Source organism: Paroedura picta, chromosome 3 (assembly GCF_049243985.1).
Source record: "Paroedura picta isolate Pp20150507F chromosome 3, Ppicta_v3.0, whole genome shotgun sequence".
Lineage (NCBI taxonomy): Eukaryota > Metazoa > Chordata > Lepidosauria > Squamata > Gekkonidae > Paroedura > Paroedura picta.
The window spans coordinates 71133776-71159947 of NC_135371.1; the positions used below are offsets into that span (position 1 = coordinate 71133776).

Consider the following 26172-nt stretch of genomic DNA (forward strand, 5'->3'; position numbering starts at 1 on the left):
TCACCAAGTCATGTCTGACCCTTGGGGTGACGCCCTCCAGCGTTTTCATGGCAGACTCAATACGGTGTGGTTTGCCAGTGCCTTCCCCAATCATTACCGTTTACCCCCCAGCAAGCTTTTACCGACCTTGGAATGATGAAAGGCTGAGTCAACCTTGAGCCGGCTGCTGGGATTGAACTCCCAGCCGCATGGGCAGAGCTTTCAGACTGCATTTCTGCTGCCTTACCATTCTGCGCCACAAGAGGCTCTTATATTTGTAATCATGGGCGACTTCAATTTCCCAGATGTGTGCTGGGAAACAAACTCTGCGAAGCGTCCTCAGTCATGCAACTTTCTGACCTGCCTGGCTGACAATTTCTTTTATCAAATGGTAGATGAAACCAGAAGATAGAGATAGAGTTCAACGAGATCTGAACGCAATGGAAAAATGGGCAAACGAGAACAAGATGCAATTTAATAAAGATAAGTGTAAAGTTCTGCATCTGGGTCAGAAAAATGAAAAGCATGCCTACTGGATGGGGGATACGCTTCTAGGTAACACTGTGTGTGAACGAGACCTTGGGGTACTTGTGGATTGTAAACTAAACATGAGCAGGCAGTGTGATGCAGCAGTAAAAAAGGCAAATGCCATTTTGGGCTGTATCAACAGGGGCATCACATCAAAATCACAAGATGTCATAGTCCCATTGTATACGGCACTAGTCAGACCACACCTGGAGTACTGTGTACAGTTCAGGAGGCCTCACTTCAAGATGGACGTAGATAAAATTGAAACGGTACAGAGGAGAGCAACGAGGATGATCTGGGGCCAAGGGACCAAGCCCTATGAAGATAGGTTGAGGGACTTGGGAATGTTCAGCCTGGAGAAAAGGAGGTTGAGAGTGGACATGATAGCCCTCTATGTATTTGAAAGGTCGAATCCAACTATGTTGTGGTACATAGTCTTTCTGTCCCCGATTCATGATTTCTCTGAATCTGCAGGCAATGTTAGCTCAGTTCTCATGGCTTTCTTACATGTTGTCATTGTGTCTAGGAAATGTACACTTGAGCTTTTCTATTGCCTCTGGCTTATCCCCTATATGACTTATCCCCTGTATGACTTGCATCATAAATCTGTATATGATTAAACAAAACGTTTAAGGAAGAAACAGAGTATCCTGAATACTTTGTCAAACCCAATTACATTCTTTATGACCCATTATCTAGCCCCTGCAGACTATCTCTGCTGTTTGGAAACAAAATACTATAGGAGAGCATTCACAGTAGCAAGATGTTCTGCGTTCCCTTCTGCCATGCTGGTGGGCCGCTTCAAGAAAATTCTAGTAGCTGACTCTGCCCCTGTGATTCCGGGGAGATTTGACCCTATCGTCCTCTTAAAGTGCCCTACCTTCAACTCTGCAAGAAATAAATTCATCCTCCCATTACTCAGGGATTCCCCCGTTAGCTCTAACAAAGGAAAAGTTAGATTTCTTTTGTGGAATAGTAAGGTCCATATTATTAAGCAGGTTGCCAAATTTTGCGCTCATGTACTTGGGAAAGACAACTCAAGCTCAATTGGAAGTGTTTTAGAGGAATTTTATTATGAAATTTTTAATGTACCTTTTAATCATGCAATTTTAAATATTTTTAAATCTTGTATCGGTTTCCATTATCTGGCCATAGTGCTGTATTAAATAAATTTGATTTGACCCATTATCTAATGATCCCACTCTGACCTATTCTATTCAGTCTTCTATTCTATTCAACCTTCTCTATTCAATCACATCTCCAGCTGTTTTCTGGTATTTTCTCTAGGGTTTCTTAACATGGCCTCAAGAAGAGTAGAATCATAGAATCATAGAATCATAGAGTTGGAAGGGGCCATACAGGCCATCTAGTCCAACCCCCTGCTCAACGCAGGATTAGCCCTAAGCATCCTAAAGCATCCAAGAAAAGTGTAGATCCAACCTTTGCTTGGAGACTGCTAGTGAGGGGGAGCTCACCACCTCCTTAGGCAGCCTATTCCACTGCTGAACGACTCTGACTGAGAAAAACTTTTTCCTGATATCTAGCCTATATCGTTGTACTTGAAGTTTAAACCCATTACTGCGTGTCCTTTCCTCTGCAGCCAGCAGAAACAGCATCCTGCCCTCCTCCAAGTGACAACCTTTCAAATACTTAAAGAGGGCTAAAACCATAAACATTTCATTTTTCTTCCCAAACTTTCTTTTCTTATATACCCTTTGTACCTGTAGACTACATTGCCTTCCATATGCAGAAAAAAACTTGGCATTATTTTTGAACCCTCACCTTTGGCCAGGTCATATTGCTTCTCTCTTTAAAACATGGAAAAATATGGCTTTCATTCTCTGCTTACATCAGTAGAAGCTCTGGTTTATCTTCTGGCCATCTCTCATATTTTCTACTGCAAAATAATTCACTCCTCTCTGGTTGTTGTATACTGGTATACCATCATAGTTGCTTACCCATCCCATCATTTTGAACAAAACAGCCCTCTTTAAATCGCCACACTCACTCATTCCAGAACCAGGGCAGATTTATCCTTCCTTTCCCCACCTCCTATTGAAAAGAAGCCTAAGTATATTAAGCTAAAGTGAATGCATAATGCTTAGAGTGAATGCTCTTATTCCCACAGACATATTCCCATAGAGTGAATGCTTTTATTCCCACAGACATAACTTTATATGCTTTATTTCAAGCATCATTTCTTTAACTCTGAGTAACTTACAAAAACAAAGGCTGGTTCCTCCTTAAGAGAGCCAGTTTGGTGTAGTGGTTAGGAGCGTGGACTTCTAATCTGGCATGCTGGGTTCGATTCTGCACTCCCCCACATGCAACCAGCTGGGTGACCTTGGGCTCGTCATGGCACTGATAAAACTGTTCTGACCGAGCAGTGATATCAGGGCTCTCTCAGCCTCACCTACCTCACAGGGTGTCTGTTGTGGGGAGAGGAATGGGAAGGCGACTGTAAGCCGCTTTGAGCCTCCTTCGGGTAGGGAAAAGCGGCATATAAGAACCAACTCTTCTTTTTACGTGAAATGAAATATATTGCTTCAACAAGTGAAAAGTATGCAAAGAAATGTTCTTTATTGTTTAGCTGTACAATGCCTTGACATTCATGAATGTCATATACAGTTAGCATGATGAATCTTCCATCCATCTCTCCTCCTTCTACATTTGCATAGCCCGTTTAAAATGCATTCTTGCCTCCATCTAAAGATATTTTTAACTCTTACATATATCTCCCCTCCTCCCCTCTTGGTAATCTGTTCCTTTAAGGAATGGTGGGCCAAAGTGGTCAGCTGCTTAGCTTCTACATTCTGGTACACTCTGAAGAATTCTCTAGCAAAACCTCTGGGGCAAAGCAGACTTTTCCCCAAAGAATAAGGGCTTCTGAGAGACTTTGCCACATAAGGGCCTGTTGGAGACTCAGAGCAGACACCAGTTGACAGGGCAATCTTTGCCTCTCAACAGATGGTCCGGCTTTTCATTTCAGTAGGCAGAGAGTAAGCTCTGGATTCTGCCAGCATTCCACACTACAGGGCCAGCTTAGGGCAAGAGGGATCTAATGTCCATGCTCTTCATAGCTGCCTGAGCTAAATGATGAACTGTTGACAGCAAAACCATCGAGTGCTCATCCTCAAAATGTAAGAGCCTGAACACCGTCTTCCCCACCAGCGTTTTGTTTTTCTTTGGCAGAATTAATGTCCTGTTTGCTTGTCTCTCAAAATCCATTTTGGCACAAGTACAAACCACCACTTGGTGGCATGCAGTAGTCTGGAGTCAAGATGCCAGGATTTGTGCTGACAGTTTCTTCCACACATTCAGAATCAAGCTGTTACAGCTGGCCATTAGAGATTTAAAAAGACACACATACACAACAGTGAGAGTCAACTTGCAGCACCAGCATCTACTTGATAGAACAATGTAGTAACTTGTGCCTCTCTTTAATTTAGTTCAAACAAACCAACCCCTTCTGGGACCCTGATGAATTATACCGGGGCTGCTTTTGGAACATGGTCTCTCTCTTTCTCAACACATGCATGTATATAAACATGCACACTTATGAATATGCTATATTATTTCTCTCTTGAATTCAAAACGATCTCTTTTTAGTTTGAAAAATCATCTAGTCAGCCTTCACCTGTATTTTAATTGAATTCATGATTGATACATTGTCCACCATTTTCTTTAAGGGGGTCAGAATGACATATAATGTTCCTTCCTCTTCTACTTAATTCTCACAACCCACTGAGGTTAGACTGAGGGATTCATTGAGCCAAGGACAGCTAGTGAGCTTCATGACTGACTGGGATTTTCAAACGAGGTTTACACAGCCTTGGTCTGCTATGACCACTACACAATGCTGGCTGTCCAGTGACTGCAATTTTTAGAGTGTAGCTTGAGGGGGTGGTCTGTTTGTTTTTCAAAATGTCTGCACAGTTCCTGGCTTTGTCTTGACAGATAATAATGTTACATTGAAAAAGAAAAAAAGCTACAACACGGTTTAATTTCTGGTGATATAGAAGAGGTAGCATGAAGTTACAAACTTACCGTATTTGCCGGCGTATAAGACGACTGGGCGTATAAGATGACCCCTCAACATTTCCACTCAAAATACAGTACTATGGGCCACTATGGGAAACTATGTCTATCCCAACTGAAGTGCACCCGGCATATAAGACGACCCCCCCCCCCCACTTGGAGGCATGTTTTTCAGGGGGGAAAAGTAGTCTTATATGCCAGCAAATACTGTATTTCTGACTCAATGCATTACTTCTTTAGACCTAAGTTGTTAGGGCAGGTATATGCTCTGTCACCTCCAACTGGCTGCGGATCCCTGACCCGAGAGAAGCGCGTCAGACCTCAACAAGAGCCAGAGCCTTCTCGGTCCTGGCCCCCACCTGGTGGAACGAGCTCCCTGAGGAGATCAGAGCCCTGCCAGAACTTCCACTGTTCTGCAGGGCCTGCAAGAGGGAGCTCTTCCACCAGGCATTTGCTTGAGGCCGACCGACTCAGAACACCTGCTGGTCCCCCCCATGACTCTCCCAAAGTTACTGTTAATTGTTATTATATTATAATTGTGATTTTGTAATCTTTTGATGTTTTATGAAAGTTCTTTTGATGTTCTAGTCTGCATAATTTTTCATGTAAGTTATAATTTTCTGTGTAAACTGCCCAGAGCTGCAAAGAAATGGGCGGTATAGAAATCTAAATAAATAAATAAATAAATAAATAAATAAATAAATAAATAAATAAATAAATAAATAAATAAAAATACTGCATACAAACCTGTATATATGGATCTCAATGGATGTACTACAGAGGCCGACTGACTCAGAACACCTGCTGGTCCCCCCAGACGCCTGCCCATGACTCTCCCAAAGTTACTGTTAATTGTTATTGAGTTACTGAGTTAATTGTTATTGAGTCCTATCCTATTCAACATCTTCATGTGCCCTCTTGCACAACTGGTACGGAATTTTGGGCTGGGTTACCATCAATATGCCGATGACACCCAGCTCCTCCTCCTGATGGATGGCCGCCCTGACTCTCCCCCAGAAGCATTAGCCAGCTGCCTAGAAGCAGTGATGAGATGGCTCAAGTAAAGTTGTCTGAAGCTCAATCCTTCAAAGACAGAGGTCCTGTGGCTGGGTAGGAAGAGCCCATGTGAGGAAGCGCGCCTGCTTGCCCTGGATGGTGTGCAGCTCTCTATGGCTCACTACACCAGGAACCTAGGCGTGATTCTGGACACTTCCCTCACAATGGAACACCAGATCACAAAGGTAGCGCGGCTGGCATTCTACCACCTCTGCCAAGCTAAGCTACTAGCGCCCTACCTGGCCCCGGAACACCTGGCCACAGTGATCCATGCAATGGTCACCTCTAGACTGGACTTTTGTAACTCGCTCTACGCAGGCCTGCCCTTAGTCTTGACCCGGAAACTACAACTGGTTCAAAATGCAGCGGCCAGGATCCTCACTGCAACACCGTGGAGGTCCTACATCCGGCCCATTCTCCATCAACTGCAATGGTTGCCAGTTGAATTCCGGATCAGACTAAAGGTTCTGGTAATTACCTTCAAGGCCATACGCGGGCAGGGCCCAGTGTACCTGAGGGATCGCCTCCCTGCCTACGCCCCCAAAAGAGCCCTGCGCTCCACTGCTACCAACCAGCTAAAGATCCCTGGCCCTAAAGAAGTCAGCCTGGTCTCAACCAGGGCCAGAGCATTCTCTGTTCTGGCCCCCACCTGGTGGAACGAGCTCTCAGAGAAGATCAGGGCCCTGACGGAGCTTAAACGGTTCCACAGGGCCTGCAAGGAGGAGCTCTTCCACCAGACATTTGGTTGAGACCAGATATATATAAACAACAGTGACCAAAGGGCCCCTGATCCCTGCCCCCCCTCAAAACACCACCTATACACTCTGGACCTGTTTGTATGTTGCAACGTTGTATTGTTTATTGGTCATACAATTATAATGTTATATGTTTACAATCATTAGTTATTATTGCACGGTTATTCAAATGTTTTATAGACTGTTCCATGTATTGTTCTTATGTTATTATGTAAACTGCCCTGAGCCCCCGGGGAGGGCGGTATATAAATATAATAATTAATAAATAAGTTATAATATCTGGCAGCTCACTGGAGCACAGTAGGATACAGAATAATGATACAACATAAGGAAGTACAGTAAGAAGGGGACATTTGAAAAATCACTTTCCACTTTTGCTTCTCTTGCTTCTGCGAGAAGGTAATTTCTGCTGATTCTATATTATGCTGACTCACACACACTCCCCCAGTGTTTTTCTGAGGGTCCATCTAACACTGCGAGCCGATTTTGGAAAGGTACAAATAGGGATTCCAACCTCTGGATGAGACCTGGAGATCTTACAGGATTGCAGCTGATCTCGACACTACAGAGATCCATTCCCCTGGAGAAAATAACTGCTTTGGAGCAGTGGTCCCCAACCTGCTTTCTGCGGCCCGGTGCTGGGCCGCGAAGGCCAGGGCGCCGGGCCGCGGTTCCCTCTTCCCGCCCCCCCCGCAGTAAAAAACTTCCCAGGCCGCAAGCTTGCAGCCCGGGAAGCTTCTTACTGTGGGAGGGGGGGAGAGGGAATCAAGACCGCGCCATGCATATGCGCATGCACGGCCTGGCCGCGCATGCGCAATGCGCGCATGCGCAATGCGCGCCCGCGCATGCGCGCAGCGCAGGCAGGGAAGTTGCCTTGCCGGTCCCCAGCCGAAGAAAGGTTGGGGACCACTGCTTTGGAGGGTGGACTTGATGGCATTATACTTTGCTAAAATATTCCCTCCCCAAACTGCTCCCTTCCCAAATCTCCAGGAATTTTCTAGCCTGGAATTGGCAACCCTGACACAAGGGAATTCACAGAAGAAGGGGGAGATATGTTCATAAACTCCTCCTATGCATGGTTGATAGTTTCCCTCCCCCAATTAGTTTTACAATTAATCACTCCCCTCTATCTAAAATAGCAAGATGGACTCATATGAAGAAGAGTTGGTTCTTATAACTTGCTTTTCACTGCCCGAAGGAGTCGGCTTATACACGAGTATATTGGTATGCCTGAAGGAACCTGGTTTGAACATGTTGATTCAACAGTTATCACAAAGATGGCTTTCTCTAGCTGTTCTGAAATTTCATGATTGTGGTTGACTTTAGTGAAGAGTCTACAACTGATTCTAAACAAAAATCAAAACATTATAGCCATAAAGCTATAAATCGCCTGTTGGTCCCTGTCTTCCCTTTGCATACCAAAGCGTCAGCTGTTAGAACGTATTATCTCATCCTGCTGTCAATAACCTTGCTAGAAGCTGTGAAGTCTCAACACTTGTAACATTTCAGATCAAAGCAGGGACCAGATGGCCCTGCTGAGAACTAGTGTACTTTCCCGCCTTTGCACCCCTCTTCCCCCCTCCCTTATTTAGTTTCCTGTGTAAGTACCACTTGGGAGGCTATTGATCCTTTGTCTCTGCCAAGATGTTTGTTCACCAAACTCTGCCTGTAGGTGCCTTTGTACTAGTCTTTTGAATAAATCTTCCTTTTGGATTTCACAAACCCGTGTGTATTCTGCCTGGTTCCTGATAACACTGAAGGAAAATTTTTCTGAAGGTTTTCTCTCTTTGACTTGTTAAATACAGTTTATCCTCTTGAAGAATACAGTTTCTTCAATACAGTTTCTCCTCTTGAAGAACTAAGCTGAGGCTCTGATTCTTTCTCTCAGTCATACCCCCCTCCCAGAGGAGCACAGCATGAATACATCCAGGGTTAAATAACAAATTTAATCCAGATGATATATTAGTGAATTATAAACTGACTAGGGGCAAAGAGCATTGTATCCAAGAATACAACGGGCGCTAGAGCTTGGTGGTGGGAAGGGGAAGAGTTGTTCAGTCTGTAAGCGCATGGGGTTGAATGTGTGTTGTGTGGCAGGTTGTGGTGTCATGGTGACAAATGAGTGCATGGCTGTGGAGATATGGGTGTCAAGAACCTGTGGTTTGGAATGTTCATTGAGTGACCTTTGGGAATTGTGGCATAGTGGTTACAGATGAGCTTTCCCATGTCTTCTGATATGTGAAGGGAAAATCAGACTGGAGACTCTTCTTAGGGGGAGATTACATGGCAAATAATTCCTCCCAGTTCTGCGTCATTTCCCCACTTGTGTGAATTAGGTCTCAGACACTGAAATGTTCCCCTGCCTTAATACACATGGGGTAGTCACAGTATATCGGTGTCTACCCTGCTCCTCTGTCTCTATTTTTTCTTTGTTGATAAAATGTTATGTGCCCACATGCTTCATTCATGGTTGCTCCTTAAAAGAATTGATTTTTTGTACCCTGCTATTTATTCCCCAAAGAAGTCTCAAAGTGGTTTACAAATACCTTTTCACTTTGTCTCCCCACAATAGACAACCTCTCAGGGATTTGGGGCTGTGAGAAGTTCTGAGAGAACTGGGAATGGGCCGCAATAACCCAGCAGGCCTCAGGTGTCTAAAAGCAGTTTCCAATCGTCCTCCTTTCCTTTCCCCATAGCAGACTCCCAATGAGGGAGGTGGGTAGAGAGCCTCACATGGAAGCTGGCAACCCTAAGAGGAGGTCTCTCTGTGCACAGCAGTCTTGACTTTAGTAAAGTTTTTTATATTGTTTTTTTATTTGCCAGGCCAAGCTTGAAAAAAGTCACTTTAGTTTCCATGTCTCTCCAGCCATTTACTTGTTCACTATTTACAGTTTCAGGCTTTAAAAATTCTTTATTTAGATCTTCCTGCACTTTACAGACTCACAGGACTGATGCTGGTCTGTCTGTTTGTGCCTCAGAATACAAACAGTTGCTGGTAAGTGCTGGCCATAGCCCATAGCCCAGGAGGGACATATTCGCACCACTCCATCCCCACTGCATTCTGCAAGCCTCTACCATATTATCTAGATCAGTGGTCCCCAACGGAGAGAACCAAAGGGGAGCTGGTGGCATAGTGGCAGGGTAGCCCCCGTGGCAGCAGCCAGTAAGGAGGACGAGGAGGAGCCACGGCCCGGTACTGACTGATCTACGGCCCGGTCCCGGTCCCTGGACCAGGGGTTGGGAACCACTGATCTAGATCACTGCTCATCTCTAGATTATAATGATCAGTTCTGCAGGCAAAAATGGCTCCTTTGGAGGCCGGGGTCTGAGGCATCATACGATTATTGTGCAGATGAAACAGGAGACAAAAGAACCTACACAACTACATCCAGTTTTGACTGCAGAATAACACTGTGCAGCAGGCCTCAAATCTGCAGGGAGTTGTGAAGGAAAATTACATATGGCTTGGTTGTGTCTATCCTTTAGCAGCTAGACTGGCCAGAGCAGTATCTTAAGTGAGAGGGGGCTTTTCTGTGGCCTCCCTGTCAGCCAACTGTTTGGCAGAAGGGGAAAGCTCCCACCCTCAAAAGGAATGCCCACATCCATGCCCTCAGACTTCCCCGCGTCGCTCTCGGAAATACCTCCTTCCCCTCAGTCAGGGGCTGTCAGAGGCTCCTTCACAGCAGGACTGAAGGGAGGAGGGAGGGAGAGCAATCACCAGCCTCCTGCCAGCTCTGTCATTGTTCTGAGGCAAAGGTGGAATGAGCTCCCAGAGGTGATCACGGCCATGACGGAACTGAAGCAGTTCTACAGGACCTGCAAAAGGGAGCTCTTCCACCAGGCATTTGGCTGAGGCCAGGCACAGTCAACAACATCTGCAGGGCCCCTGTCCCCCTTCTCCCCCCCCCTCAGAAATCCATCAAGTCTCCTGGACCTGTTTGTATTATTATTGTTTAATGTTATACTATTACCCTGTTACTATCTTTTCCCTCTTAATAAAACAGTAAGGGGTGTTGGGGTGGGCTCAGTCCATGATGAGGAAGGGCATTTTCATTTGTTTGAACACTTTCTAAAGTCTTCATTCCTACAGATTTAGAAAAAATGTCATGCCTGAGAATTTGTATGATAGAATATAACCTTTTGTTGTCAGGGTGCTAGAGGAACAGAATGGGGCACATGATTATTTATGTGTTTTCCTTTGTCCCCCATCTTTTCCCTCTTAATAAAACAGTAAGGGGTGTTGGGGTGGGCGCAGTCCATGATTAGGAAGGGCAACAATTGGTCCCATGGCCCTGGACTGACAAGCGGAGGGGCCAATCGGAAGGCGCGAAGCGCCTTCCGATTGGCCCCTCACCAGGACAGACCAAAATTCCATCCAGCCAGGGGCAATCTGGAGAAATGGCTGCCAGTCTGCTCCTGACCACCAAAGGGAGAGGAGGTCAATAGGGCTGCCAAGGGGGGTGAGAACAGAGGCTTGGACAGGCTGTGCCAGCCCTTTTCGCCCCAAGGCTCTCCTCACTGTCATCTCCAACTGCAAATTGCCTCAGAACCCTGACAGAGCTGGCAGGAGGCTGCAGAGTGTGCCCCCTCCCCCCCCCTTTAGGCCTGCTGGGAAGGAGCCTCTGACAGCCCATGACTGAGGGGAGGGAGGCCTTTCCAAGAGCAACGCAGGGGAGCCTGAGGGCCTTCCTTTTGAGGGGGGGGGGACTTTCCCCTTTTGCCAAACAGATGGCTGACCGGGAGGCCACAGAAAAGCCCCTTCTCACTTAAAATACTGCTCTAGCCGGGGGTTAGACACAGCCAAGCCATGTATCTTTCTTCTTTGCAACTCTCTGCAGGTTTGAGGCCACTGCACAGCTTTATTCTGCAGATGAAACTTTTTTTTGTCTCCTGTTTCATCTGCACAACAACCCTGTGCAGTAGGCCTCAAGTCTTTCAATTCAACAACAGCAACCTGTGTGGGAGACCTTAAATGTTTCTTCTCTACCACAGCCCTCTCCAAAGTAGCCCTTTCTGCCTGGGGAGCTGATCTTTATACTCTGCAGGTGAGCTGTAATTCCAGGAGCTCTCCAGGTTTCACCTGGAAGTTAGCTACCCCTGGGTTGGAAATACTCCTGGAAGTTTGGAGGTGGGACTTCAAAATCATACAATGCCTCAGAGTCCAGCCTTCAAAGGAGCCATTTTTGCCTGCAGTTGGGAGGGAGTGGTGCAGGTGTGTCCCTCCTGGGCTATGGGCTATGGCCAGCCCTTACCAGCAACTGTTTGTATTCTGGGCACAGACAGGCAGACCAGCATCAGTCCTGTGAGTCTGGAAAGTGCAGGAAGATCTAAATAAATACTGAAACTGTAAATAGTGAGAGGGAGAGGAAGGGAAGATGACTGGAAAATGCTTTAAGACACCTGAGGCCTGTTGGGTCACTGCGGCCCATTCCCAGTTCTCTCAGACCTCTCACAACTCCACATACCTCACAGGTTGACTATTGTGGAGGGACGAATGGAAAAGGTATTTGTGAACTGCTTTGAGACTCCTTTGGGTAGTAAGCAATAGAGTATAAAAATCCGTTCTTCTAAGGAGCGACCATGAAAGAAGCATGTGGGCACATAACAATTTATCAACAGTGAAAAAATGGAAAAGAAGGAATAGGGTGGATACCTGTGTACTGTGACTACCCCATGTGTATTAGGGCAGAGGGGCATTTCGGTGTCTGTGGCCTAATTCCCACAAGAAGGGAAATGACACAGAACTGGGGGAAATTGGTTGCCATGTAATCTTCCCCTAAGACATGGCTCTGGAAAGCTCATCTGTAACCACTATGCCACAATTCCCAAAGGTCAGCCTTCTCCCACACTCAACGAACATTCCAAACCACAGGTTCTTAACACACATATCTCCACACCCATGCCCTCATTTGCCACCACGCCACCACAACCTCCCACATAACACACATATTCAACCCCATGCCCTTACAGACTGGACAACTCCTCCCCTTCCTCTTCCCACTGTCAAGCTCTAGCGCCCGTTGTATTCTTGGACACAATGGACTTTGCCCCTAGTCAGTTAATAATATTAATGTTTATAGTTATATGTATGGTTTCTTGTATAGTTTTCGGTTCTATGTAAACCGCCCTGAGCATTCGGGGAGGGCAGTAATCTAAATGTGAATAAATAAAAAATAAAATAAATAAATGAACTTCGGAGTGGTTTAGATTAGCTGTTGGGAAACGTTGGGATTGGGATACCTTAAGTATATTAGCCAAACTAGATCATTCACAACTTCTGTTAGCTCTTTTGTTATTCTTCATTGGGAACTATTCATATGGCTGAGCCCTTTGTAAGAGTTGGGTTTGATCCTGCATGACCTTTACCACATGGGAGGCTCTGCGCTGGACTGTCACCTGGTGTGTGAGCCAGGTCAGGTTGCCTCGCCTCTTCCTGCTCCCACACAGGGGATAATTTGGCCTGCTACACCCTGTCTACCTCCGAATTGTGATCCCGCTCAGCAGCCAGGGTGGTAAGGTTTTTCTGTGCTGCTAGGCAGTGTGGGCCATATAAAAAGATAAAAAGATAAAAAGGGCTGAGTTGGGCCAGGCCTGGAATGGCCCTGAGCTGGCACATCATGCAGAACTGGAAATTTGACCTGCCACCAGCCAAGCGGTGAGTTGGGGCAAATTCCTGGTGCGGAAAATGTCTATGCGGGGGCTACTGCTTTAAGAACCAAAGACAGTCTTGGAATGGAATATTTAATCAGAGTAGCATCTTCTCTCTTGATGTTCGTATAGGGCCCCTTACTAAGTAGATGTTACTATGAGATAGTTGATAGGAGTTTTGTGTTCATGTCCATTTATATATGATTGTATATGAATCTGTATGGATGTGGTTATTGGACAATATTTTTTATTAGTAATGCATTTCTCCAGAAACAACAATAAAAAACCACCACCACAAATGATAATTTGAGGAAGGTTATTAGTTGGATTCACTATCACAGATATTTCCCACATTTCCCTTCCTGTAACATGTTATATTGATACTGATACTGTTCCATGTAAATGTTCCAGAATGTTTTCTGTAAACCGCTCAGAGCCATAGGGAAGGGTGGTCTAATTAAATAAACAAACAAACAAACAAACAAACAAATTCAAAAGAAAATAAACCATTTTAGACATTGAATAATTTTAACAATAACAATGTTTATCATCAACCCCCAAACTGTAAAACTAGATATATATAAAATCACAGTGGCTATAAGCATAGCAACATTAATGGAACAAAATCTTCAGTGTCCTTCCAAAAGGGCACTCAGAACAGAACAATCTTAATGCATACTGGAAGAAGAAAGTCCAAACTTGATATTATAGAAGTGCATGGCTGCTGTTTCTTATCTTCCACTTCAGGAGTTGACTTGTTGCTGCTGCTCAGGAGCTCACTCCCTGGCTTGGGCCTGCAAAATTAGCAGTTTCCCTCAGTCAAGCTCTGGGCCTTCTCTCTCCTGCTGCAGGGCCAGACTGACTGACTGGTGGGGCTTTTGCAACTAATATTTGAGCAACTTAATTTACAACTCATGCTCAGTAACCTTTGGCTAAATCCTAAACTGATGGAAATTATTAAAACAAAAATGACATGGGTTACACATTGGTATGGCAGAAATGGTAACAAAAGAGACATTTCAGGTAACTGAGAGAGAGTAGGAATAAAGTTTGATTTTGTCTGGCAAACAGATTTAGAGCTTAATTTTTTAGCTGAAATAGCATGCACCTGTCTGTTACAATATACAATGCTGATTGCAGTTTGGATTTCAGTAAATTTGTGCCATTGTATAATGCAGAAAAGTATACCAATTTTTCATGCCAAACTGTGCAATTATTTTCAATTGTAAGCAAATATTCAGTATGGAATCAACGGTTCCAAAATCTTTAAGTGTGAATGCCAGCCATCAGATTTCTTTCTACAACTCCTTGCATAAGGGAAGTTTCAGGGAAGCATGGTAATACTGATAACCACATTGTTTTCAGTGGCATTACTTTGTGCATAGCTATTTGTGGGACTTGGTATTTTGATACATTAGAATTGGGTGAGATCAGTCTTTATCCATGTGATCCTTTTTAAGCAGACAGTTTTGAAGTGGTAGAGGTTTGCTGGATAAGCCATAGATACGTTGAACATGGTATAAAAATTGATTTGCTAAACACAATCTCTCTTGTTCCTCCAGATTCTTCTTGAAATTCTTTCTTAAATGTAACCAGAACTGCCTAAAAAATGCAGGAAACCCTCGAGATATGAGGAGATTTCAGGTCTGTATCCCTTCTTCTTTTGTGATTAATTGTATTATGAGGTTGTGGATTAGAAATAATTTCAACATAACCTTGGTAAATAGTTGTTGCATGCTAACTAAACATTTGTAGCCACCTGAGTCAGGCCACTGGTCTGTTGATGTTAGGATTATCTACTCTGAATGGCAATAGTTCTCCAGGGTCTCTCACATCACATATCACCTGATCAATTTAATATTGGAGATTAATTTTTAATGCTGGGGATGCCCTAGGTGAAGCTTGATCTCCCTTCACCAATAGAAAGAAAAATTAGCTGTTTTGAAAACATGAATGTGAGCTCCGTTGGCTTAAGGAAGCAATAAATGAATGGAGTCACAAGCTGCAACCACTGCCAAACACTCTCAGTGATTTCTAACCTTTCTGACTTGGGGCAGGGGAGAGTTTTCAGTAACTTGCAGCCCGTGGGCAGCTGCAGCAGTGTCCCTTCACTTTCTGCTTGCCTCCAAAGCAAGTAAATAGTAACTGGACCCAGTCACAATCATGTGCAAGTTGCTTCTAAATAGCCTACCCATCCCAAGTAAAGAGGATGGAGGAAACTCATGGGAGTTTAGTAGTTGTTATAGCCTGCTACTCAGCTCCGTTTGCTGAAAGAAACACTAAAAATGGAGCTCACCTTCAGGATACAGGCACCACCAAATGTTCCCACAAAATCCCCAGCCCTCCTGTCTTGTGAGGACAGTGTTTGCCAGGGATTGCGGTCCATGTACTTCATTGGATGCAGCCAGCCTCCAAGGGTTAATAGTCTCCATAGATTGGAGCCACTCTGGGTTACATTGGAAATGTCATCACGGCATCAACATCAATTTCTCCCCTCTTGTGGCAGAAAAGGTCTGCTGATGAGAGGTTCGACTAACCTGGATGATTTTTCTGGAAATAGAAATCTTTTCTTCTTTATGCAAGAAGAATGAGAGTAGCTAGATGGGATAGAATCTGATGCCCAATTGTGGATTTATCCTTTTGTGCTGCAGACAATAGTATTCAACATAAGTCAGTCCCATAAACCGGGGCAGGGGGGATGTGTTGGTTATTTCTGGTTCTAAAAATTGTTTGAGATCATTTTATCTTGTTCCTTGCTTATTCCAGGCCCAGGCACAATTCAGTAGGTGCTTGGCAGCCCTACTATATTATAGATGGGCTGCCATACATGGCTTTTATTTATTGTTTTTATTTTATTTATTGAGATTTATATACCGCCCTCCCCGAAGGCTTTGTTTGACTAATCTAGATGGTTATTCTTTGCTTTTCCATGGACAGTGAAGAAACAAAGGTCACAGAGTGTTGAAAAAGAGAGTTGAAATATAGAGCTAACTAGGGGCAAAGCCTGTTGTGTCCAAGAATACAACGGGCGCTAGAGCTTGGCAGTGGGAAGAGGAAGGGGAGGGGTTGTCCAGTCTGTAAGGGCATGGGGTTGAATGTGTGTGTTGTGTGGGAGGTTGTGGTGGCGTGGTGGCAAATTTGCATGGGTGTGGAGATATGGGTGTCAAGAACCTGTGGTTTGGAATGTTCGTTGAGTGTGGGAGAAGACTGACCTTTGGGAATTGTGGCATAGTGGTTACAGATGAGCTTTCCAGAGCCATGTCCTCAGATATGTGAAGGGAAAATCAGACTGGAGATTCTTCTTAGGGGAAGATTACATGGCAACCAATTTCCCCCAGTTCTGTGTCATTTCCCTTCTTGTGGGAATTAGGCCACAGACACCGAAATGCCCCTCTGCCCTAATACACATGGGGTAGTCACAGTACACAGGTATCCACCCTGTTCCTTCTTTTCCATTTTTTCACTGTTGATAAATTGTTATGTGCCCACATGCTTCTTTCATGGTCGCTCCTTAGAAGAACGGATTTTATACCCTATTGCTTACTACCCAAAGGAGTCTCAAAGCAGTTCACAAACACCTTTTCCATTCATCCCTCCACAATAGTCAACCTGTGAGGTATGTGGAGTTGTGAGAGGTCTGAGAGAACTGGGAATGGGCTGCAGTGACCCAACAGGCCTCAGGTGTCTTAAAGCATTTTCCAGTCATCTTCCCTTCCTCTCCCTCTCACTATTTACAGTTTCAGTATTTATTTAGATCTTCCTGCACTTTCCAGACTCACAGGACTGATGCTGGTCTGTCTGTCTGCGCCTAGAATACAAACAGTTGCTGGTAAGGGCTGGCCATAGCCCATAGCCCAGGAGGGACACACCTGCACCACTCCCTCCCAACTGCAGGCAAAAATGGCTCCTTTGAAGGCTGGACTCTGAGGCATTGTATGATTTTGAATTCCCACCTACAAACTTCCAGGAGTATTTCCAACCCAGAGGTAGCTAACCTCCAGGTGAAACCTGGAGAGCTCCTGGAATTACAGCTCACCTGCAGAGTATAAAGATCAACTCTCAGGGCAGAAAGGGCTACTTTGGAGAGGGCTGTGGTAGAGAAGAAACATTTAAGGTCTCCCACACAGGTTGCTGTTGTTGAATTGAAAGACTTGAGGCCTACTGCACAGGGTTGTTGTGCAGATGAAACAGGAGACAAAAAAAAAGTTTCATCTGCAGAATAAAGCTGTGCAGTGGCCTCAAACCTGCAGAGAGTTGCAAAGAAGAAAGATACATGGCTTGGCTGTGTCTAACCCCCGGGCAGAGCAGTATTTTAAGTGAGAAGGGGCTTTTCTGTGGCCTCCCTGTCAGCCATCTGTTTGGCAAAAGGGGAAAGTCCCCCCCCCTCAAAAGGAAGGCCCTCAGGCTCCCCTGCGTTGCTCTTGGAAAGGCCTCCCTCCCCTCAGTCATGGGCTGTCAGAGGCTCCTTCCCAGCAGGCCTAAAGGGGGGGGGAGGGGGCACACTCTGCAGCCTCCTGCCAGCTCTGTCAGGGTTCTGAGGCAATTTGCAGTTGGAGATGACAGTGAGGAGAGCCTTGGGGCGAAAAGGGCTGGCACAGCCTGTCCAAGCCTCTGTTCTCACCCCCCTTGGCAGCCCTATTGACCTCCTCTCCCTTTGGTGGTCAGGAGCAGACTGGCAGCCATTTCTCCAGATTGCCCCTGGCTGGATGGAATTTTGGTCTGTCCTGGTGAGGGGCCAATCAGAAGGCGCTTCGCGCCTTCCGATTGGCCCCTCCGCTTGTCAGTCCAGGGCCATGGGACCAATTGTTGCCCTTCCTAATCATGGACTGCGCCCACCCCAACACCCCTTACTGTTTTATTAAGAGGGAAAAGATGGGGGACAAAGGAAAACACATAAATAATCATGTGCCCCATTCTGTTCCTCTAGCACCCTGACAACAAAAAGTTATATTCTATCATACAAATTCTCAGGCATGACATTTTCTCTAAATCTGTAGGAATGAAGACTTTAGAAAGTGTTCAAACAAATTAAAATCCCCTAGTTCATTATTTGCTTAGCATGCAGAGGCCTTATCTAACAGGAGTGATAAACGTGTTTTCATGCATGCTTAATAATGTACTTTGCTATTGGATTTTACAGTGTGAAATGGGAAAATCCAGGTACATATCACTGCTAAAGTGCATTGAAAGTGGATTGGAAGTGCATTATTCAGCATTTGTGAATGTGTAAGAATGAACAACAATTTTAAAACAATTAAACATAATTTTGATGTACATGTTTCAGGCTGATGTTGTTTTCACAACACTTGTAACTGAGCCATACTCACCTGGGAGTATATTATAAACACTATTTACTGGCAGATCATCCATGTTTACTTGAAGCACATCCTGGAAGGTTGCAGTTTTCTCCTAAACTAGGTCTGTGGCTACACCCAGTTTTAGATCTTATTAGAGCCTTAGATTAAAATTAGTGCATAAATGGTTAAAATTAGGTGTTATGCCATAAAACAGGGTAGCTGCAAGATCCCATCCTCTTGTTTATCTGGTCTAATTTGTAAAATACAACAAGGTACAGATTTTATGTTTTATTTATTTCTTCATTTATTTTTTAGATTTTTAGCCCACCACTCTCTGGGGACTTGTGGCGAGGTACAATATAACCCCCCCCCCCAAATAAAACATGATAAAATCCCATCCCATAATGAACAACAAAACAAAGATGGTATAATCCCTACCCCCATCCCTGCAGCCATCTACCCTCCAGAGTGGGGTATGCTGGATATTATTGCATAACCTGAGGAGGGCCCCCATTGTTCCTGGTTCTGACCTCAACCAAAGACCTGGAGGAAGAGCTCCTTCAGCCTCTCTTCAGCGGCAAAGTACTGTCACCAGCGCTGTGCAACCCAAGGGAGGCTGGAAAGCCTCTCCCCGGCTCCTACCCATCGGCAGCATCTCTGCCCTGTCTGGAGGCAGCAGTGCTGCTAGCAGGCAAGAAGGGAGGGTGGGAGCTGGAGAGGGAGGGCCAATCAGGGTGGACCTGGACGGACAGGGCCCTGGACAGTCTCCTACCAGGAGGCTGTTTTCCAAATATAAGGCGCAGAATAGTGTTAAGCATGTGCTTTTTAAATTATCTAGTCCAATAGCACCTTAAAGACTAATAAGTTTTTTTGTGGTATAATTGTTCAACAAATAGTACTCTGTTTATCAGATGTATATATGATGAAAGAAGCCTCAAAAGCTTATACCCTGAAAATGCAGCTGTTTTTTAAGGTATCACTGGACCAACACAGCTGTCCTCTGAAATTCTCTTTTTGATTATTAATCTCAAAGTAACATCCATATGATATCCTTTATTAAGAGCAACTGAAATGATTACTGTAGGGCATCTCAGATGATTAAATAAAAAATGTGTGCAGAAAATTCCCAAGATTTTCAGTACATTTGGTGTAGATATTACACTCTTTTTATTTTATTTTATTTGCATTATTTATAGTCCATCTTTCTCACAGGGACTCAAGTAGGATTATGCATAATGTAATCTTAGCTCCTCTTGGAAAATAGTGAATCCATATTGTTCTACAGAGTAGCAGGTCTGTTGAAGACACAGTAATGGGGAAAGAATTATAGCATCCTTTCCTGGGACAGTGGTCCTGATCTAAACTGGATTCCTGTTTGGCTATATTTTATTGTCAATGTAAACACTGGGAGACATGATCACAGATCTCCATGTCATATGTAACACACAATTAAAAATGAATCACTAAAATAGCTTTAATTGATTTTGAAGAACAAGTAGATACGCATAAAGAACTTGGAAAAAATATCCAAAATGTATTGCCAGTTTTTGTCAGTAATTACTAGTCTGACCAAATTTTAAATTACATTGAGAAGAGCATTTGATAGATGTATTATACAACCTAACTGTAAGAAAATCTACAGATGCAAATTCAACTTGCATCAATACAAAAGATAATCATTATAAAACAATTTAGAGGCATTTGCTAAATGTCTATAATTTGGATTAAAGTTATGTCTGCAACACATAACTGTGGGAAATGTAGTTTATATGTATTTTCCCCTTATATTTGAGAAGGGTGTCTAATAATGAGGATCTGGAAATTCCAACTTATACTCTTTGTAAAGCTTTTTAAAGTATAGCTCCGTTTATTACATACAAGGAGAATGTTATTGATTTTTTCTCCTTTCAGTTAAGTGAAATATTGTTGCTAAACTGGTGTTTTATGTTTGAAAAAAAAAGGTCTGCAATCTTCTAACTTTAGGGATTCCATTCCTGAGATAACAGTTGTAGTACCAGTCTGTGGTTTGGTTCAGATATAATCTTGAGGTGTGGGCTATTTTAATTATGGCTCACCATAACATAAGAGTCCAGCACAGTGATTTAAACTGGAGAATCACAGAAACACAGAATCATAGAGTTGGAAGGGGCCATACAGGCCATCTAGTCCAACCCCCTGCTCAACGCAGGATCAGCCCAAAGCATCCTAAAGCAGAGAATGAGATTTGATTCCCCACTTCTCCATATGCAACCACCAGGATTCTCTCTTAGCTTCACCTACCTCACAGGATATCTGTTGTGGGGGCAGGAAGGGTAGGTGATTGTAAGACACTTTGTGAATCCTTTGCATAGTGAAAAGCAGAGTTCAAAAACTCCAGCTCTTTTTCTCTTTTTCTCACTCACAGATGATCATTCAAATCCTGCTTTACCTTGACAAATGCTGGCTTTATTGCCTTCACTATTTTTCCCAGAGACCATAATCTGAATTGCAATGTGGACACATCAGCATTAACCAAGGGTATCCATATTTATGCATCTTGCAAAACCATCATTCAGACTAACTGCGATTAACCAACCAACTTCAAACCATAGTTTCATTGCCTGGGTTGACAGATGAGTTAATTACCAGAGCTAGTGAAGTAGTCTGTATTCAAACACACTAACCATTGCTAATTTAACTGTATTGTGGTTTCTCATAAGCTGAGCCTATGTAAAAGTAGTTATAAGTGTCAGAAGCTTGGGAGCAGCATAGAACCAAGAGCAACATGCATGCAAACACACACACACACACAAAACTTCTGGCCTGGAGGCAACCTAGACAAAAGGGTAAAAAGGGCAAAGATTATATAAAATTGTAAAAGTAAAATGAAAACAAGCAAACACTATTTCTTAATTTTGCATTTGTCATACAGTTCCAGTGAGAAGGTATCACAGGTTCCAGCAGCACCACTCCAGGCTGCCAGCAGTATGTTTTGGTGGAGCTGCATGCTCTGCCGCTTCTGTGTCCCCATAGGGGACACATTTCAGTGGCAGACTTGGTCTGCCACAGATTTGTGTGTCCTGACAGACGCAGATGGGACCGAATGGTTCTGCCGCATGAGGAGGGGGTGGGGTTTGCAGGAAGGTGAAATTGTGTTCTCATGCAATCCGACCTTTCTGCAGAAACAAATGCCCCATTCACCCCCATGGTACTGCAAAGCACTGTGGAGCCGAGTGGGGCATTTTCTGTGCCCTCTGGGCTTCTGCCAGAAAAATATCTGAAAATCCAGATTGCAGTCCTTCAATTTATCCATCAGAACAACAAAACACTGAAATAAAGAACAGTAAAACTGAACACTGAAAGAAAGAACTGTGAATATCAACTTTTAAAAGAAACACAACCCCAAGAAGAAAAGGCAAACAATGCTGCCCCTCAGATAAAAGAAGAAAAAAACAGTGGATGAGCGATAGTGAAGTGAGTGTCCTGCATAGTGAAGGGGATTGGACTAGATTACCCATGAGGTACCTTCCAACTCTGATTCTATGATTCTAAACACTAGGAGAAAGAAACAGTAAATCCCAAAGCACCCCCAAAACCCGCCCCAGCCCCAGAAACCAAAATAATAGTTTGGGAGAAGTGTTTAAGAGGAACACGAAAAGTGAAAGCAAAAGGGAAAAAAGATCAAGTCCCTCAGTCAAACAGTTGATGTCCAGCAAGCTGCCAGAACAAGCTCAGCTTTTGCAAAAGGCAATGAATGCAATGACTGGCGGGCTGGGAGCAAGGAGCTCAGCTTGCAAATGAAATGCTACAAGTGGCTGCCTGGGAGCAGGCTGTTATTTCAGTTACCGTATATACCCATACATACCTGCATATATAAGCTGAGGAGGGCTTTTTCAGTGTTAAAAACTGTGCTGAAAAACTCGGCTTATATATGAGTATATAAGGTACTTCATTCTAGTTTTTTGTTCACCTCATAAGCTCTACACCTGTTTCCAACCTAACCATTTATCCTCAAAGTTAAATAAAACACTTTGTGTTCAGGAAATAAGAAGGATTTTAGTTGCTCTCCTCAGTTTCCCAGACTGGGTCAGCATATATTAAAATGCATTCAGGATACTGGGTTGGACAGCCAGAGAAAAACAAAGAAAAAGGAAAACAGGCTGCTCAGTGAAGAACAAGATAAAAGGAAATCTTGTGAGGGAGGGCGAAATCTTCTTAGTGTGATATTCAGCATTTGCCACCTATTCAGAAGATTTATTTATTTTATATATTTATTATATTTCTATACCACCTTCTTGTAAGGTTCAGTGCGGTTTACACAAACCATAGGGGGGTACATTATAACAATAATAACAATAATCATACCAGTAATAGTAAGAATCAGTATTGATCAACAATAGCATAACAATCAGCAATGCAGTAGAACTTTTCAAACAGAACCCATGGGGGGCAGTCGGGTTCAGGATGTGGAGGATGTGTTCAGTTTTGGGCACCCCAGTTGAAGAGGGATGTAGACAAACTGGAGCATGTCCAGAGGAAGGCAGCAAAGATGGTGAGGGGTTTTGAGTCCAAGATGTATGAAGAAAGGTTGGGGTAGCTTGGTCTGTTTAGCCTGGAGAGGAGATGACTGAGAGGAGATCTGATAACTATATTTTAAATTCTCATATAGAGAATGGAGCAGAGTTGTTCACTCTTGCCCCGGAGGGATGGACCAGAACCAATGGGATGAAATTAATTCAAAAAAAATTTCATCTAAATATCATGAAGAAGTTCCTGACAGAGCGGTTTCTCATTCGAACAGGCTTTCTCAGCAGGTGGTGGGTTCTCCATCTTTGGAAATTTTTAAGCAGAGGTTGGATAACCATCTGATGGAGTGGCTGATTCTGTGAAGGTTCAAGGGTTACAGTGGATGAGCGATAGGGATGTGAGTGTCCTGCATAGTGCAGGGGGTTGGACTAGATGACCCATGAGGTGTCTTCCAACTCTGTGATTTTATGATTCTATGTCTGTAATGTCCTGAGGGCCAGCTGAATGCCATTAAGTCTGACAGCCTCAGTCGAATGCTTGACAGAGGAGCTCCCTTTTACAAGCCCTTCAGAATTGTGGAAGTTCAGGAAGGGCTCTGATCTCTACAGGGAGCTTGTTCCACCGTATGGGGGCAAGAACCGAGACAGCTCTGGCCCTGGTTGAGGCCCACTGTGCTTCTTTGGGGCCAGGGATTCTCAGACAGTTGGTGGTGGCCGTATGCAATGCTCTTCGAAGAGTATAGACAGAGAGGTCGTCTCTCAGATATACTGCACCAAGACCACTTATGGCCTTGAAGTTATTACCAAAACCTTAAGCCTGATCCAGAATTCAATTGGGAGCCAGTGAAGTTGTTGAAGGTCCAAGTGGCTGTGAGATTAAAACCTCCATGGTATGTTTGTGAGGATCCTGGCCATGGCATTCTGGATCATTTGCACTTTCCAGATCAGGGTTAAGAGAAGGCCTGCATAGAGCAAATTACAGAAGTCCAGTCTAGAGTGGACCGTCACATGGATTACTGTGGCTAGATGTTCTGGGGCTAAGTAGAGCACTAGTAGCTTGGTCTGGTACGGGTGGTAAAAGGCCTGCCGTGTTACTCTCCTTACCTGTGCTTCTGTGGAGGCATCATCAATCATACCCAGGTTCCTGGCAGAGTATTGATAATTGTACTCATAGAATCATAGAATCATAGAATCATAGAATCATAGAATCATAGAATCATAGAGTTGGAAGGGGCCATACAGGCCATCTAGTCCAACCCCCTGCTCAACGCAGGATTAGCCCTAAGCATCCTAAAGCATCCAAGAAAAGTGTGTATCCAACCTTTGCTTGAAGATTGCCAGTGAGGGGGAGCTCACCACCTCCTTAGGCAGCCTATTCCACTGCTTGAACTACTCTGACTGTGAAAAACTTTTTCCTGATATCTAGCCTATATCGTTGTACTTGAAGTTTAAACCCATTACTCCTCTCCTCTGCAGCCAGCAGAAACAGCATCCTGCCCTCCTCCAAGTGACAACCTTTCAAATACTTAAATACCCCTCTCAACCTCCTTTTCTCCAGGCTGAACATTCCCAAGTCCCTCAATCTATCTTCATAGGGCTTGGTCCTTTGGCCCCAGATCATCTTCGTCGCTCTCCTCTGTACCCTTTCAATTTTATCGACGTCCTTCTTGAAGTGAGGCCTCCAGAACTGCACACAGTACTCCAGGTGTGGTCTGACCAGTGCCATATACAATGGGACTATGACATCTTGTGATTTTGATGCGATGCCCCTGTTGATACAGCCCAAAATGGCATTTGCCTTTCTTACCACTGCATCACACTGCCTGCTCGTGTTTAGTTTACAATCCACAAGTACCCCAAGGTCTCGTTCACATACAGTGTTACCTAGAAGCGTATCCCGCATCCAGTAGGCATGCTTTTCATTTTTCTGACCCAGATGCAGAACTTTACACTTATCTTTATTAAATTGGATCTTGTTCTCATTTGCCCATTTTTCCATTGTGTTCAGATCTCGTTGAACTCTGTCTCTATCTTCCGGAGTATTTGCCAGTCCTCCCAATTTGGTGTCATCTGCAAACTTGATGAGTAGTCCCTCCACCCCCTCATCTAGATCATTAATAAATATGTTAAAAAGTACTGGGCCGAGCACTGAGCCCTGAGGTACCCCGCTACTCACCTCTCTCCAGGCTGATGAAACACCATTGACAACAACTCTTTGAGTGCGGTTCTCTAACCAATTCCCTATCCACCTAACTATCTGAAAATCCAGATTGCAGTCCGTCAACTTATCCATCAGAACATCATGGGGAACCTTGTCAAAAGCTTTACTAAAATCCAAGTAAATGACATCGACCGAATTTCCCAGATCCAGCAAATGTGTTACTTGGTCAAAAAAGGAAACCAGGTTGGTCTGGCAGGACCTGTTGGAGACAAATCCATGCTGACATCCTTGGATCACCAAATTTTCCTCCAGATGTTTGCAGATCGCTCCCTTTAATATCTGCTCCATTATCTTCCCCACAACAGAGGTCAGACTCACTGGTCTGTAGTTTCCCGGGTCATCCTTCCTCCCTTTTTTGACGATTGGAATACCATTTGCTCTCTTCCAGTCCTCCGGGACATCTCCAGTCCTTAAAGAGGTTCCGAAGATGATGAACAAGTGCTGTGCAGGTTCTCTGGAAAGTTCTTTGAGTACTCTCGGGTGCATTTCATCCGGACCAGGGGATTTGAACTCATCCAGTGCAGCTAAATGCCTCTCGACAACCTCTCTATCCACTATCCTTTGGCTACGGCCATCTCTAGATGTGCCTAAACACTTTGACCAGTGGGGAAAAACAGATGTAAAATAGGCACCCAGACACTATCCTTTGGCTACGGCCATCTCTAGATGTGCCTAAACACTTTGACCTGTGGGGAAAAACAGATGTAAAATAGGCACTAAGCCTTTCTGCTTTCTCTGCATCCTCCGTTAGAGTTTGTCCATCCGCACCCAACAGTGGGCCTATTGCCTCCTTTACTTTACGTTAGCTCCTCACATAACTGAAAACTCTTTTCTTGTTACAATGGGCTTCCCTAGCCAATCTTAGCTCACTCTCAGCTTTGGCCTTTCTGATGATTGATCTACAGTGCCTAGTAACCTGTAGGTACTCTTCTTTAGAGCTCCGTCCTTCCCTCCATTTCCTGAACATTTTCCTTTTCTTTCTTAGTTCCTCTTGAAGTTCTCTGTTCATCCAAATAGGCTTCTTAGAGCTCCTGCAGTGTTTTCGTCTTTCTGGGATAGTCATTGATTGAGCATGCATTAGCTCTTGTTTGAGTAGCGCCCACCCTTCACATGCTCCCTTCCCTTCCAGCATTCTCGCCCATGGT

General features: G+C 44.2%; 1 protein-coding gene across 7 annotated transcripts in view; it reads left to right on the plus strand.

The window, feature by feature from the left end:
- Positions 1-26172, plus strand: part of EBF1 (EBF transcription factor 1) — a 793629-nt gene that overhangs the window by 465166 nt on the left and 302291 nt on the right. For all 7 annotated transcript variants that reach the window (XM_077326387.1, XM_077326391.1, XM_077326392.1 and 4 more), the window contains exon 7: positions 14567-14648. In XM_077326387.1, coding sequence (XP_077182502.1) covers positions 14567-14648 — 82 coding nt within the window. The remainder of the gene's footprint in view (positions 1-14566; positions 14649-26172) is intronic.